The sequence below is a fragment of the Dipodomys merriami genome, unplaced genomic scaffold (genome assembly GCF_024711535.1).
Source record: "Dipodomys merriami isolate MVZ:Mamm:240054 unplaced genomic scaffold, mDipMer1.0.p SCAF_34, whole genome shotgun sequence".
In the NCBI taxonomy this organism is placed as follows: domain Eukaryota; kingdom Metazoa; phylum Chordata; class Mammalia; order Rodentia; family Heteromyidae; genus Dipodomys; species Dipodomys merriami.
This window is the reverse complement of record NW_027204937.1, coordinates 329,752-343,325: the sequence shown is the minus strand read 5'-3', so window position 1 is coordinate 343,325 and position 13,574 is coordinate 329,752. Positions and strand designations below refer to the sequence as shown.

Sequence of the window (13,574 nt, the reverse complement as noted above, 5' to 3'; positions counted from 1 at the left end):
GATCTAGGCACAGCTGCCTCACAGCTGCTTCGCATCTGCAACACAGAGCCTCCTGAACACCCTAGTTTCTTCTCCCCTGTGACATATCAAAGGGCAGGAATTGGAGTGGGGGAAGTATCAAGGCAGCCCAGTAACTGGGCCTAAAGGTCCATCTTTCTAGGGCTTTTGGCTATTCTGGATCGCATAGTAGGGGGGGCGTGATGTGACTTTATGGGGCAGGGATGAGTGGTGCTAAAACCAGATGCCTGGGTGCTAGGGAGCCCTGGCTTTCCCCCAGACACTTCCAATATCAGTCTCAAGCTGGCACAGGAGGCTCACATCTGTAATCCTAGTTATTCAGGGGTCTGAGATCTGAGGATCAAGGTTAGAAGCCAGCCTGGGCGGGAACATGAGAGAGTCTATGAGACTCTTAGCGCCAATTGACTAACCAGGTATACTCAAGTAGTAGAGTGCTAGCCCAAGGTACAGACCTGAGCACATCTCTCTCCTGACCATCCCATAGGTACTGCCCATCTCCTCTCCAGGCCAAAGCCAAATTCTATCAACCTAACCCAGTCCTGTATGCCTCCACAGTCTCATCTCCCATCTTCCACACTGTGTTCCACTGGTTGTTCAGCTGTATACCACACTGCAGTATTTCCAAAAACCTTGACAGCTTGCTAGGCCTGGAATGTCCCTCCCCAGGCCCACGATCCTCAGGCAGCTCAGGCTGTGCCTCTTCTGAGCTCCCTCTCACCCTCAGGAGTTTGAGTCTTCTCCTCTGTGAGCCACATCCCTGGCTCCTTGATCCTGCCCCTACTGCATGCCCACCACCCCTTTCTAAGCCTGATATCCGTACAGCCAGGAGCCCCTTCGGCAACACCAGCCCTGGGACAGGCGCTTCTGAATGCTGAAATGCCAGCAGTCTCCACAGGCTCCTCTCCTACAGACCTGCAGAGCCTACTACAGTACATGGCAGACTATGTGTGTGCTCAGTAATTTGGTTATGTGCATCGCACAAGAGGTAACGGACAGGACCAAAGTCCTTCAAAGCCCTTCAGAACTCGCTCTGCGTGAGGAGCTATCTGTTCGTCTTGCCAACACAGAGCTGGGTCAGGCGTTTCTGGACATTCTTCTCAAAGTGGATGGGTCCCTCACTGCCTGCTGAGCTGGAACTGGGGATTTACACCTCAGCTTTGTTGCTGCTGATCTCGGGTCCTTGCTGTAAGAGGAGTTGATGATGCCTCCCTCAGAAGTGTGGTGGACATGAAGTAAGCTACAATTCCCACCCAAGAGCAGTATGGAGAGCTTGTAGTCCATGGACGGCACTCATGTACTGTAAGAACTAGGCTTTGAACTGGGCACTGGTGGCTCAGGCCTGAATCCTAGCTACTCAGGAGGCTGAGATCTGAGGATCGTGGTTCAAAGCCAGCCCGGGCAGGAAAAGTCCATGAGACTCTTATCTGCAATAAACCACCAGAAAACTGGAAGTGGCTCTGTGGCTGAAGTGGTAGAGTGTTCGCCTTGAGCTGAAGAGCTGAGGGACAGCACCCAGGCCCAGAGTTCAAGCCCCAGGACCAACCAAAACAAACAAATAAACAAAAAAACACTAGACTTTGAACTTTCAAAAAGAGATTGTCCTGTTTATCTGTTCAATACTATAACTCCCCCCCCCAACATCCCATTGTCAAGGATGTGGACAGGAGGTGGCCAACACACGCCATAAAACCAAGCATCTGGACCTGTATTTGCATGTGACCCGGGAGTGACTTGGGGTAAGTAGTGGCCTCTTCGGCATCACGTGCCTATTAGCACCACTGGGAGTATGATTGACAAATAAATGCAATGATATCATAGGGGATCAGTAAATATATTTTCTCATTATTACTAATGAAGCTTGACTCCTCTCGCATCTTTACTTACTTGCTCCTCTATCACCAAAGCTCTGCAGGCTTTCTCTGTGAACCTCTTTAAACCCAAGGCCCTGAGCACCTTCATCACGGGTGCTCTGAGGTCTATTCAGCTTCAGGATTCCTGGAGTAGGGGGAAGTCCCTAACTTACTTCCCATTTTGAGGCCTCTCTTTCCCCCAGGATCCACTTTGCACAAAGAGGGAGCTCAGTTCCCACCAAGGACTGTCGGTAGTAACCAAGGCCAGCAAGTCAAGCTATCCGTTTAATCCCTGTCCAATCTATCAGACTGAGATAGAAGGAAAATCTATGTCCCTGGGGCAGATCTAATCTGTCCAGGGCGCTAACCCTTGGATCCCCAGGGCAGGGCGGGAAGATAGATTTAGTAGAATGAGAGACGTTAGAGACCAGTCAGTCCAGCAGTTTCCTTTTATGCTGGGACAAAGTGAAGCCCCACCACCACCTACCCCCCAGGACCAGATACTTGCTCCCAGGAAATTGGGGGCTGAGCTAGGTCCCTCAACTTCTACTCTCAAATAAGTTGACTTGCAGGGTTGAGGTTTAAGTCTTAACACCTTCTACTGACTCTAGCTGTGCTCAAAGGTCATTTGGGGGAATGACAGGATTTTCTGCTTGGCCTGTTCAGAGGTAGGAAGGGTGAGGGCAAGAGGTTTAGGGCGGGGGAGGGAGGAGGGACTTCAGGAACTTCTTTGAGACAGCATCCCATAAATACAAGAGCTGCCAGGCCAAGCTGAGTGAGAGATAGGTCTTGTTGTAAGTTTCTACTTCCCACTGGATCCCAGCCACAAGGAGCCCAGAGAAGACTTGGGAAAGGGAACATTCTTCAAAGAGACCATCATGCCGTGCAAGAAGTGGAATCTTGTGGCCAGTGTCAGTGCAGCCCTGGTGGTAGCACTCATTGTAATGGTCCTGACCTTCACGCTTCGAGGCATCTCTCCAGGTAGGAGCTCCTCCTCTTGCCATTCTGACTGGCTTGTCCATTGCTCATCCTTACCTAACCAAGATCCTGTCCCCATCCTCTGCTCTTTGTCTCCTCCATACCCCAAAACCTATAGACACCCATCCCTAATGAGTGAGCCCCTTACCAGTTGCTGAAGGTCACCAAATCTCAGCCTTTTGCTCAGACCTCTCTCCCATGTTCCAAGTACTTTCCTTCTTTGGGAGCTGACCCCATGGCCTCCTCCATACCATGGATCCATAGACATCCTCCTTGCCTAGGGACTTGAAGCATCTACCACCCTCCCAGTGCCTCCTGCCTGTGCCCATCCCCAGCCGTGAGGCTCTGACTTCCCACCACCACGCATTTCCTCTACCCTCTTTGCCCACACTTCCAACCCTGCCCTATCCCATTTGTCAATAGCTACTTATTTGTTGTTAATCTACTTTTGTGTGCTGGTACTGAGGCTTGACTTCAGTGCTTAGGCCCTAACCCATAGATAGCTTTGTCAGTCATGGAGCTTGAACACAGAGCCTAGGCACTATCCCCAAGGCTAGCTCTCCACTACTTTGAGTCACAGCTCTATTTCTGGATTTCTGGTGGTTACCTAGATGTGAGACTCTTACAGACTTTCCTGCCCAGGATGGTTTAGAAACACAATTCTCCTATCTCAGTCTGCTGAGTAGCAAGGATTATAGGCATAAACCACCAGCATCCGGTTTTGCCCCCGTAACTTTTTCCACTCAAGGCTAGCACTCTACTGCTTGAGCCACATACAGTGCCATCTGATTTTTTTTTGCCAGTTCTGGGGCTTGAACTCAGGGCCTGAGCACTGTCCCTGAGCTTTTGTTCAAGGTTAGTGCTCTACCACTTGAGCCACAGTCCCACTTCCAGCTTTTTTCTTTATGTGGTATTGAGAAATCGAACCCAGGGCTTCATGCATGCTAGGCAAGCACTCTACCACTTAGCCACATTCCCAGCCCCTATCTCTGATTTTTTTTGTTGGCTAACTGAAGAGTCTCATGGATTTTCCTGCCCAGGCTGGCTTCAAACCCACATCCTCTGATCTCAGCTTCCAGAGCAGCTAGGATTTCAGGTGTGAGTCATTGTCTAGCCACTCCTTTAGACAGCTTTGCTCTTTCCCACGGCCATCAGTTATGCTGTGCTTTCAGTCCAGAATCCTTCAGTCCATCCTTGTCAAATGCATTCTCATCCTTCATAGTCCCCTGTAAGTGTCCCCTTCTCTACCCTAGGCCAGCCCCCAGGAGCTCATACAGTTCCCTTTCATTCCCCCAGAGGCTCTGAGTGTTGGGTACCCAGTGTAGCCCAGGGAGGGTGATGAGATGAGAAATAAGGATCCTTGGGCTGGGCAATAACTCATTAATGAACCCACTGATATTCCTTCCAGGGTGTAAGGAAGATGCTGTCTGCCGCCCCGATGCTGACATGCTGGATTACCTGGCAAGCTTGGGCTACATCAACCGCAGGGACGGGTTGCTGGTCACCTGGTTCCACAGAGCCAACAGCAAGAAGGAGATGGAGGCTGCTCTAAGCAGTAAGTGCAGAGCCAGGATTGGCAGGCTGGGGTGGGGGTGAAGGAGAGGGAGGGGGAGCTGAGGCATGGCTGACACCCTGGCCACCACCAGGAGGAAATGGGCTGCAGGCTAAAGGACCTGCTCAAGTTGTGTCTCTGATCGCCAAGCCCAGGACTTGGACAGTTACAACTGACTCCAAAGTCAGCAATACTCTACACTTGCTCCCAGCCACCCCACCCTTGGCCTGTCAGGTGCTGACCTCCCCTGCTAAGGAGGCCTTTGCCCTCAGGGACTAAGGAAACCAGAGATCTGAACTGCAGGTTAGGATAAGCTCTAGATGCCAAAGCAGCTTAGACTTGCAGGGAGCTCATTGGGACAGCTTACCCCATGTTCTCTTGACCCCACTCTCCCCCACAAAACACACACACACACACACACACACACATACACATGCCAGGCACTGTGGTTCACACCTGTAATCTAGCCTCAGCAGGAGGCTGAGATCTGGGGATTGTGATTCAAAGCCAGCCCAGGCAGGAAAGTCCATGAGACTCTGATTTCTAACCACCAGAAAACCAGAAGTGGAGCTATGGTCTAAGTAGGAGAGCACAAGCCTTGAGCAAAAAGGTTCAGGGACAGTGCCCAGGTCCTGAGTTCAAACTCTAAGACTGCACAAAAATCCACATAGGATAGTGGGTCTGTAGGGACAACTGTGTAACCTGCTTCGTGGACAGCATTTTATAGACAAAAACAGGGATTCAGAAAAGCTAGGGGACTTACTGTCTGAAAGGAAAGAGGGTCACACAGGAGCCCCAAGGTGTTGGCCCTGACCTGTGCTTAGGCCTGTGGTTAATAGAGAAACAGCTTTTCCTTCCAGACAGTTGGGAAGCTTGCTGGTCTGTTTAAACCACAGAGATGCAGGGAATGGTCCCCAAACTGTAGATAAAGGGCACTGGTCCCATCCCCAGAGTTCCTGGTTCAGCTGCTCTGAGATAGGACAGAGAATTGTCATGATAAGTTTCCAGGTGATGTTGATGCTGTTGGCAGAGCAAGCTAGCAGCACTGGTGGTGCTGAGACATTGATCCTCCCGTTTCTTCCTAACATACTACCACCTCTCCTGGACCAGAACGGCCCCAGTACCATGCGGAACCTCAGCTGCCCTTTTATCTGTCAGGTGCCCCCTTCTTCTTTGGATCTGACTTCTCTATGCCTTACAAAATCCCAAACCACATGGCTGGATCTGGCTTCAAGTTGTCTGGTGTTAGAATGGCAGGAGGAGGCAGGAAAGGGAGGAGGTAGGAAGAACCTAGATTCTGGCTGCAGAAATAACTTCTTAGAAACTTCATAATAGAGGCTTTAAAATGGTCTAGTGTTGGCTTAACTCAAATTCCACAATTAAGGAACAAGAAATCATCAAATCAGAAAGAATTAGAAAACAACCTAGGCATCATTGTTACCTAGAAACAATCAAAAGGTCCCTGGGATGTGGGTTAACCAAGTTCATTGTAGTCACTCAGCACCCTGCAGCAGGTATTTTCAGCCTTTTAGTTTTTCTTTTTTTGGACATGGGACTTGAATTCAGGGCCTGGGCACTGTCCCTGAGCTCTTTTGCTCAAGGCTAGTGCTCTACCATTTGAGCCACAGCACCCCTTATAGCTTTTTTTGTTTGTTTGTTTATGTGGTGCTGAGGAATCCAGGGCTTCGTGCATGCTAGGCAAGCACTCTACCACTAAGCCACATTCCCAGCCCAGCCTTTTTGTTTTAATGAGATGTATGGAATAATGTGAAAAAAAGTTTACTATGCTGAAACATAAATTATAAACTCAAGAGCTGTACACCAGTGTCTCACACCTACATTCCCAGATATTCAGGAGGCCAAGATCTGAAGGTGGCAATTCAAAGCTAGCCAGGCCAAGAAAGTCTTATCTCAAATTAACCACCAAAAAGTTGAGTTATGGCTCACATGGTTAAGAGTGCTAGCCTTGAGGAAACAAAAAAAAAACAAAAAAACAAAAACAAAACACCTAGGGATAGCACCTAGGTCCGGAGTTCAAATTCCAGGCACATAAGAATTACAAACTCAGGGCTGGGAAGGTGGCTCAGTGGTAGAGCGCTTGCCTTGCATGCCTGAGGCCCTGGGTTTGATTCCTCAGCACCACATAAGCAAAAAGAAAAAAGCCGGACCCCCCCCCCCAAAAAAAAAATAAAGAATTACAAACTCAGAGCAGTGTCATGCTATTTAAAACCTATGTCTAGACAAAAAAAAAATCATCAAAATATAAACTGTTGAAAATGTAGATGATGGGCTGGGAAGGTGGCTCAGTGGTAGAGGGCTCGCCTTGCATGCCAGAGACCCTGGGTTCGATTCCTCAACACCACATAAGCAAAAAGAAAAAAGCCAAAAGTGGAGCTGTGGCTCAAGTGGTAGAGTGCTAGCCTTGAGCTGAAGAGCTGAGGGACAGTGCCCAGGCCCAGAGTTCAGGCCCCATGACTGGAGCCAAAAAAAAAAAAAAAAAAGAAAGAAAGAAAATGTAGGTGATTTTTTTTTTTTTTCCTTCAGTCATGAGGCTTGAACTCTGGGCCTGGGCGCTGTTCCTCAGCTCTTCAGCTCAAGGCTAGCGCTCTACCACTTGAGCTACAGCACTACTTCCGGTTTTCTGGTGGTTTATTGGAGATAAGAGTCTCAAGGTCTTTCCTGCCCTGGCTGGCTTTGAACCACAATCCTCAGATCTCAGCCTCCTGAGTAGCTAGGATTACAGGTGTAAGCCACCTGCACCCGCCTAGGTGAAATATTTTTTTTAATCTTCCTGCTTTTCTGTATTTTTCCAGTGGTCTGTAACAAATGTGTAATATCTTTGTGGGAAGTTGTAGTCTTTTGCAGCACTGAGTTCTGCTTCTTCAACAGGTGATGCCATGGCCTTGGAAGCTGATGTCACTGTGGAAGGGCTCAACACTGTCAACGAGACAGGGGTACCAATCATGGCCCACCCCCCAGCCGTCTACAGTGACAACACAGTACAGAATTGGCTGGAGACTGTTCTGGCCTCTTCTCAGAAAAGTAAGAGCCCTCTATCCCCTCCCAGCTCCCCAACCCCTGCTCCTCACGCAGAGACTCCTCCACAAGGAAGCAAAGACTGTTTCCACCTCATGCAGTTCACTTCAACTTTCTCCCAATGGTCCTTATGCCCAGGCCCAGGGAGGACGAGGTGCGATGGGGAGGTCAAAGGGGACCCAGGTGAGGAGACATAGCAGTGCAGAGTAAAACTGTGCAGAATGGAATCAGGGTGTCCTTCCTGGAAAACACAACTAGATACTACTGCATGTTCAAATCCCAACTCTCCCCTCCACGTCCTGCAGAATCTAGGCCTTGCCCCTAACACTCCCTCCATAGCAGCCACCCAGCTGCTGTATATCTGCCAACTTGACCCCCCACCATGTTACCTTGCTCTTGGACCTCTTTCACTGGCTGTTCCCCGGATTTGGCCCTTCTGGTCTTGCCTTCATTGACACATAAGTGGTCATTCCAAAAGACCAATGTTGTCATAACCCTCTCCTACTTCCACCCTCCATAGCTCCCCAGTGTCTTGGCCTAGCTTTCATTTTTCTTTAACTTCCCAGCCTTTTCTTAGCCCTAGATGACATTCATCATACTAGGTCCTTTCTCTGTGCAAACACCCCTTCCTAGAGGCTGGGTGAGCTTCTCTTACAGGTTCTGGTGGATCAAGGTTCTCTCCATCTGCTCTGGGCATGGATTGAAGCCCCTTTCTTTAGCTGTCTGTGTTTCTACCTCATGGATGGTACTTACTGTTCTAGAGATGAAACTCTACTCTGGGTCAGCTCTGCCTGTTTTGGAAACCCATCCTTCATACCCTGCCAGAATCTGTCTTCCTACTTTCCCCTGATCCTCATCACACACACACACACACACACACACACACACACACACACACACACACACACACACACACACACACACACGCACACGCGCGCACACACACACACACACACACACACACACACACACACACACACACACACACACACCCCTGGAGAGGAGTCATGTCTCCCAGTTCCCAAGCCTTTGACCCTTTCCCCACAGGCATCAAATTGGACTTCAAGAGCATCAAAGCTGTGGGCCCCTCCCTGGACCTCTTGCGGCAGCTGACAGAAGCTGGCAGAGTCCGGAGGCCCGTGTGGATCAATGCAGACATTCTGAAAGGCCCCAACGTGCCCATCTCCATTGAGATCAATGCCACACAGTGAGTGTCCATGCTTCTCCTGTCAATATCTAACCCCAGGAGACCTTGTCAAGTTTGTTTCCAGTCCTACCATGTTATGTCACCTGAAGCCCTTAGCCTTGAAGGCCTTTGAGCTCTCTCTCTCTCTCTCTCTCTCTCTCCCTCTCTCTCTCTCTCTCTCTCTCTCTCTCTCTCTCTCTCTCTCTCTCTCTCTCTCTCACTCTCACTCTCTCATATACTGGGATTTGAACCTAGAACATGGCATACTAGGAAACGCTCTATTTCTTTTTTTTCTGTTGGTCGTGGGACTTGAACTCTGGGCCTAGGTATTGTCCCCGAACTCTTCAGCTCAAGACTAGAGCTCTACCACTTAAGCCACAGCTCCACTTTCGGTTTTCTGGTGGTTTACTGGAGATAAGAGACTCACGAACTTTCCTGCTTGGGCTGGCTTTGAACAAAGATCCTCAGATCTCAGCCTCCTGAGTAGCTAAGATTACAGGCGTGAGCTACCAACACCTGGCTAAGAGCTATTTTTGGAGCCAAGCCTCCAGCTCTTTCCCTTTCCTTTCTGATGAGCCTTCTCCCAGACAAGTTACCTTCAGAACCATCCCTGACATCCCAGGTTACTGAAGGACTTCCTCTGAGCGCTCTCCCTCCCTCCCTCCCTCCCTCCCTCCCTCCCTCCCTCCCTCTCTCTCTCTCTCTCTCTCTCTCTCTCTCTCTCTCTCTCTCTCTCTCTCTCTCTCCCCTCTCCCTACACGCACGCACGCACGCGCGCACACACACACACACACACACACACACACACACACTTCCTAGCGCAGCCCTGATTTTGTTGGGCTGTCACAGGCCCAAGACCTCTGTTCCCTCAGTAGCAAGCACAGGATTTGGCTCACTAGAAAAGTCTAGAAAGAACTCTGGCTCCCTCCCAGCCCTCCTGAAGGCCCAGCACTGCTCAGCATAGCCCTCCCACACACCAGCCTCATGGGCTCCACATGTAGAGAAGATACTGTTGATTTGATCCCTATGCAGCACTGCCAAGTTAGGGGTGCATTTTCCTCTTTTTCAGATGTGAGAGCTTACAATCATGTAAGTTACATTTTGTTGAATGTTATGTCTGTCAGACACACTTTCAAATACTTTATATACAGAACACCATTTAACTTTTACAATGAAAATGAAACAGGAACTGTGTTCATCTTGTTTTTTAATTTTTTTAAATTGTTACTATAAAGGTGATGTTCAAAGGGGTTACAGTTACATACATCAGGTAATGAGTACATTTCTTTTTGGACAATGTCACCCTTTCCCTATGCTCTATGCTATTCATTTTAAATGACAGGAACTTGCCTTTTTATCTGGGGGTAGGGTACTTGGGATAAGATCCAGGGTTTCACACATAAGGCAAGAACTCCATAATTGAGCTAGCCTTTTGTTTGTTTGTTTGTTTTGGTTTTAAGATAAGGTGTCACTTTGTAGTCAGGATCCTCTTGAATGGACACTCCTGAGTGTTGGAATTACAGGCATGCACTACAACATTCATCTTAACCTACATGCTCTTTATCCTCCATTTTCTGCCTCTATCCAGCCTATTTATTTGTCCATCCAGTATTTATTGTGCTTCTGAAATGTATTTGGAAAGCAGCTGTTAAGAAATGTACTTGAAGCCGGACACTGGTGGCTCACGCCTGTAATCCTAGCTACTCAGGAGGCTGAGATCTGAGGATCGCGGTTCAAAGCTAGCCCGGGCAGGAGAGACCGTGAGACTCCTATCTCCAATAAACTACCACAAAACCGGAAGTGGTGCTGTAGCTCAAGTGGTAGAGTGCTCGCTTTGAGCTGAAGAGCTGAGGGACAGCGCCCAGGCCCAGAGTTCAAGCCCCACAACTGACAAAAAAAAAAAAAAAAAAAAAGAAATGTACTTGATGGCCCAAGATAAATAATGGCTCCTTTTCTTTTAGTACTGATTTTACTCACGTGGGAGAATTAAAAGGGACAACATTCTTTGCCTTTTAAATTTTTCATCAGAAAAATTCAAGTAAAATAACTTCAGAGACACATCTAGCAGAGCCCAAATCTGTAAACCTTGGGTCTATGATCCAGTCTCCTAAGCCCTGTACTGAAGGATTTGCTCAATAGGAATCAGGACATGAACTCAGGCCTCCATGACTCCGAAGTGCATGCCTTTTTGGTTGGGACTATGAGCAAACCCTCTCACTGTCCTTAGATCACAGATTCAATAGGCCCTACTGCTTCCTAGCTCTTGAGAACTCAAGAAAGGAAGGGGACAGTGTGGCTCTGAAAGACAGAAGGAGGCTCTGATTCTTGGCAGGTTCCTGGCACTGGTTCAGGAGAAGTATCCTGAGGCCACCCTGTCGCTGGGCTGGACCACTCTCTACGTGCCACAGTCACCAAACAACACCTACACTCAAGCTATGGTGGAGAAGATGCAGGCACTGGTGGGAGATGTACCTCAGAAGATCACCTTCCCTCTGCGAGCCGTCATGGTCCGGGCTGCCTGGCCTTACTTCAGCTGGCTACTTGGCCAATCTGACAGGTGAGAACCCCACAAACTCTTGTCACTACCCCCACTGGATCCAATTCATTACCAGGCTTGGAGAGATCCCAAAAGATCATCGCCAGTATAGTCCTCAGCTCCATCTGGTCCAACCTGCTGATGCGTATCACCAATGCCCTGCCTTTGGCTTATATATCCCTGGTGATTGACTGCTCACTATAGGATGGGGATGGGAAGGTAGGGGGAGGGCTACAACTGGTAATTCAGAAATAGGCACTGTAAGTGGGTACCTCTTTCCTCCCAGACCTCTGCTTTCAGGGAGGAGGGCTGGTGGGGAGCTGGAGGGAAGGTGCAGGTGCTCTACCCCTGGCCCAGCAGGCATCCACCTCTAGGCACAGGAGTGGGGGTCCTACTAATCCCAGGCAAGGACTGAGCCAACTCTCTGGATCTAGGTACTCCCTGACACTGTGGCAGGGCAGCCAGGACCCTGTGTCAGTGGACGATCTTCTCTACATCCGGGACAACAGCGCTGCCCACCAAGTCTACTATGACCTGTTCGAGCCAGTCTTGTCCCAGTTCAAGCAGATGGCCTGTAAGGAGCCTGGGAAGGGAAATGTGGGCTGGATTCTGAACAGGGAAGCCTTAGGGGTAGGCACTGGAGGAGAGTTATGTCCACCGCTTGGGATGTTAATTCTCTAAGATTCACAAATCCATGAAGCCAGGAGGCTCAGAGCCATTACTGAATGAAGATTCCAAACCTCATACACTTTCCATACTAGCATGGTTCCTCTGTGGGCCACACCACTGTTGTACAGTACACCCTCTCTGCCCACAAATCAATGATCAGGTGTTTCTAGGCAAGCCCCTGTCCCCTCGACCCTGATCCCAGGACAGACTGCAGTCAAGCCATGTCAGAGGTCATATCCCTGACTCTGGCAGTCACCTAAGGGAGCAGGGCATGGATACCAGCTTGGGGGCCATTCAGTTCTAATCCCAGCAACTCTGCAGCTAATCACTTCTCTCTAGCTAGCGAAGGTGGAGGTGAAGGCTAGTCAGTGGGTTGCTAGGTAAGCTTGGAGGGGAATGCAGTAGCTGTCAGGTATACAGAAGGTGCTCCCTGAATGGCAGCCACTTCATCTGGTCGATTTTGGGTCCCATAGTGAATGACACTCGGAAGCGGACCTATTACACAGGCAGCAGCTTGGTCCCTCTTCTCCAGCTTCCAGGGGGTGATGGTCTGAATGTGGAGTGGATGGTTCCAGAAGTTCACAGCAGTAGAGGAACAACAATTAGCATCCCTGGTGAGTGCCCACAGCCCGGGAGCTCCGGACTGTCCTGTGCATGGCAACATCAGCCCGTGCCCATCCACACATTAGGTACAAAGACAGGCAGTGTGTCAAGAGCATGGCGCTCCTCAAGGAGCAGGCACAGGGCACAAGGTACAGAGCAGAGACATAAGGGTTAAGAGCTGAGCTGGCAGCGCATGCCAATCTGACAGCTAGCAGGCAGAGCACCTAGAACCCAAGCCCAGATCAACAGATTCTGCTGAGCTGACAATAGCTCTTCCTTGACCCTCCCCTCTGTCCCCTGCTGCCCCTTTTACAAGAGACTTTGGCATCCTATGGTAACCTGGACCTACTGCCTCTTTCAGATAGAGAAGGCATGATCCTGCTGGACGTCAGCCTCCAGAAAACTACAGCCAGAGACCCCGTGCCCACTGTGCTTGTCCCAGGTGGCACTGCTCTGACCCTGGAGTTGTGCCTGCTACAGTTGGCCACACGCCCTGGACGCTGGGGCATCCATGTGCACATAGTGGATCCTGCAGCCCTCTGGCCATCCCTGACCATCCTGGCACACCTCTCCACCCTTGGCCACCTGTCTCGGCCTGTGTGGCTAGGTGCTACAATCTCACATGGAAGTTTTGTGGCTCCTGGTCATGTGATTGGTCAAGAGTTGGTCACAGCTGTGGCTGAGGTTTTTCCCCATGTGACCTTGGCACCAGGCTGGCCTGCGGAGGTACTGGGAAGTGGCTACAGAGAGCAGCTGATCACTGATATGCTGGAGCTGTGTAAGGGACTCAGGCAACCTGTGTCCTTCCAGTTGCAGGCCAGTGCACTGAGCCAGAGCCCAGAGGGAGTTGTGGCCAGGCTGCTGGCATCCTCTCCCAGGGCCACAGTCACACTGCAGGCTAGCTTTGCTGGGAGCAGCTATGCAGCTGTGCGGGCAGGGTTGCTGGCAGCCAGGGCCGTGGACAAAACCCGAATCTACTATATACTACCCCAGGAGTACCGCAAAGACTTGCTGGCAGACTTGGGCAGGAACTGATCTTCCAGCTGACCAGTGCTGAGCCAGCTGACCTCTGCAAGGGTCAAGGCTCCCTCAGAAAGGTGGGGAGGCAGGACAAATAAATACCTCTGCTTTTTTTTTTTCTACACA

General features: G+C 50.0%; 1 protein-coding gene across 1 annotated transcript; it reads left to right on the top strand.

Moving 5' to 3' along the window:
- The first annotated feature begins 2,653 nt into the window (after window positions 1-2,653).
- On the top strand, window positions 2,654-13,567 carry Fam151a (family with sequence similarity 151 member A). The gene is made up of 8 exons (XM_069987122.1): window positions 2,654-2,849; window positions 4,255-4,401; window positions 7,288-7,440; window positions 8,482-8,641; window positions 10,953-11,177; window positions 11,591-11,730; window positions 12,299-12,439; window positions 12,790-13,567. The coding sequence occupies exons 1-8, from the start codon at window positions 2,747-2,749 to the stop codon at window positions 13,461-13,463; spliced, it is 1,743 nt and encodes a 580-aa protein (XP_069843223.1). The 5' UTR covers window positions 2,654-2,746; the 3' UTR covers window positions 13,464-13,567.
- The last annotated feature ends 7 nt before the right edge of the window (window positions 13,568-13,574 follow it).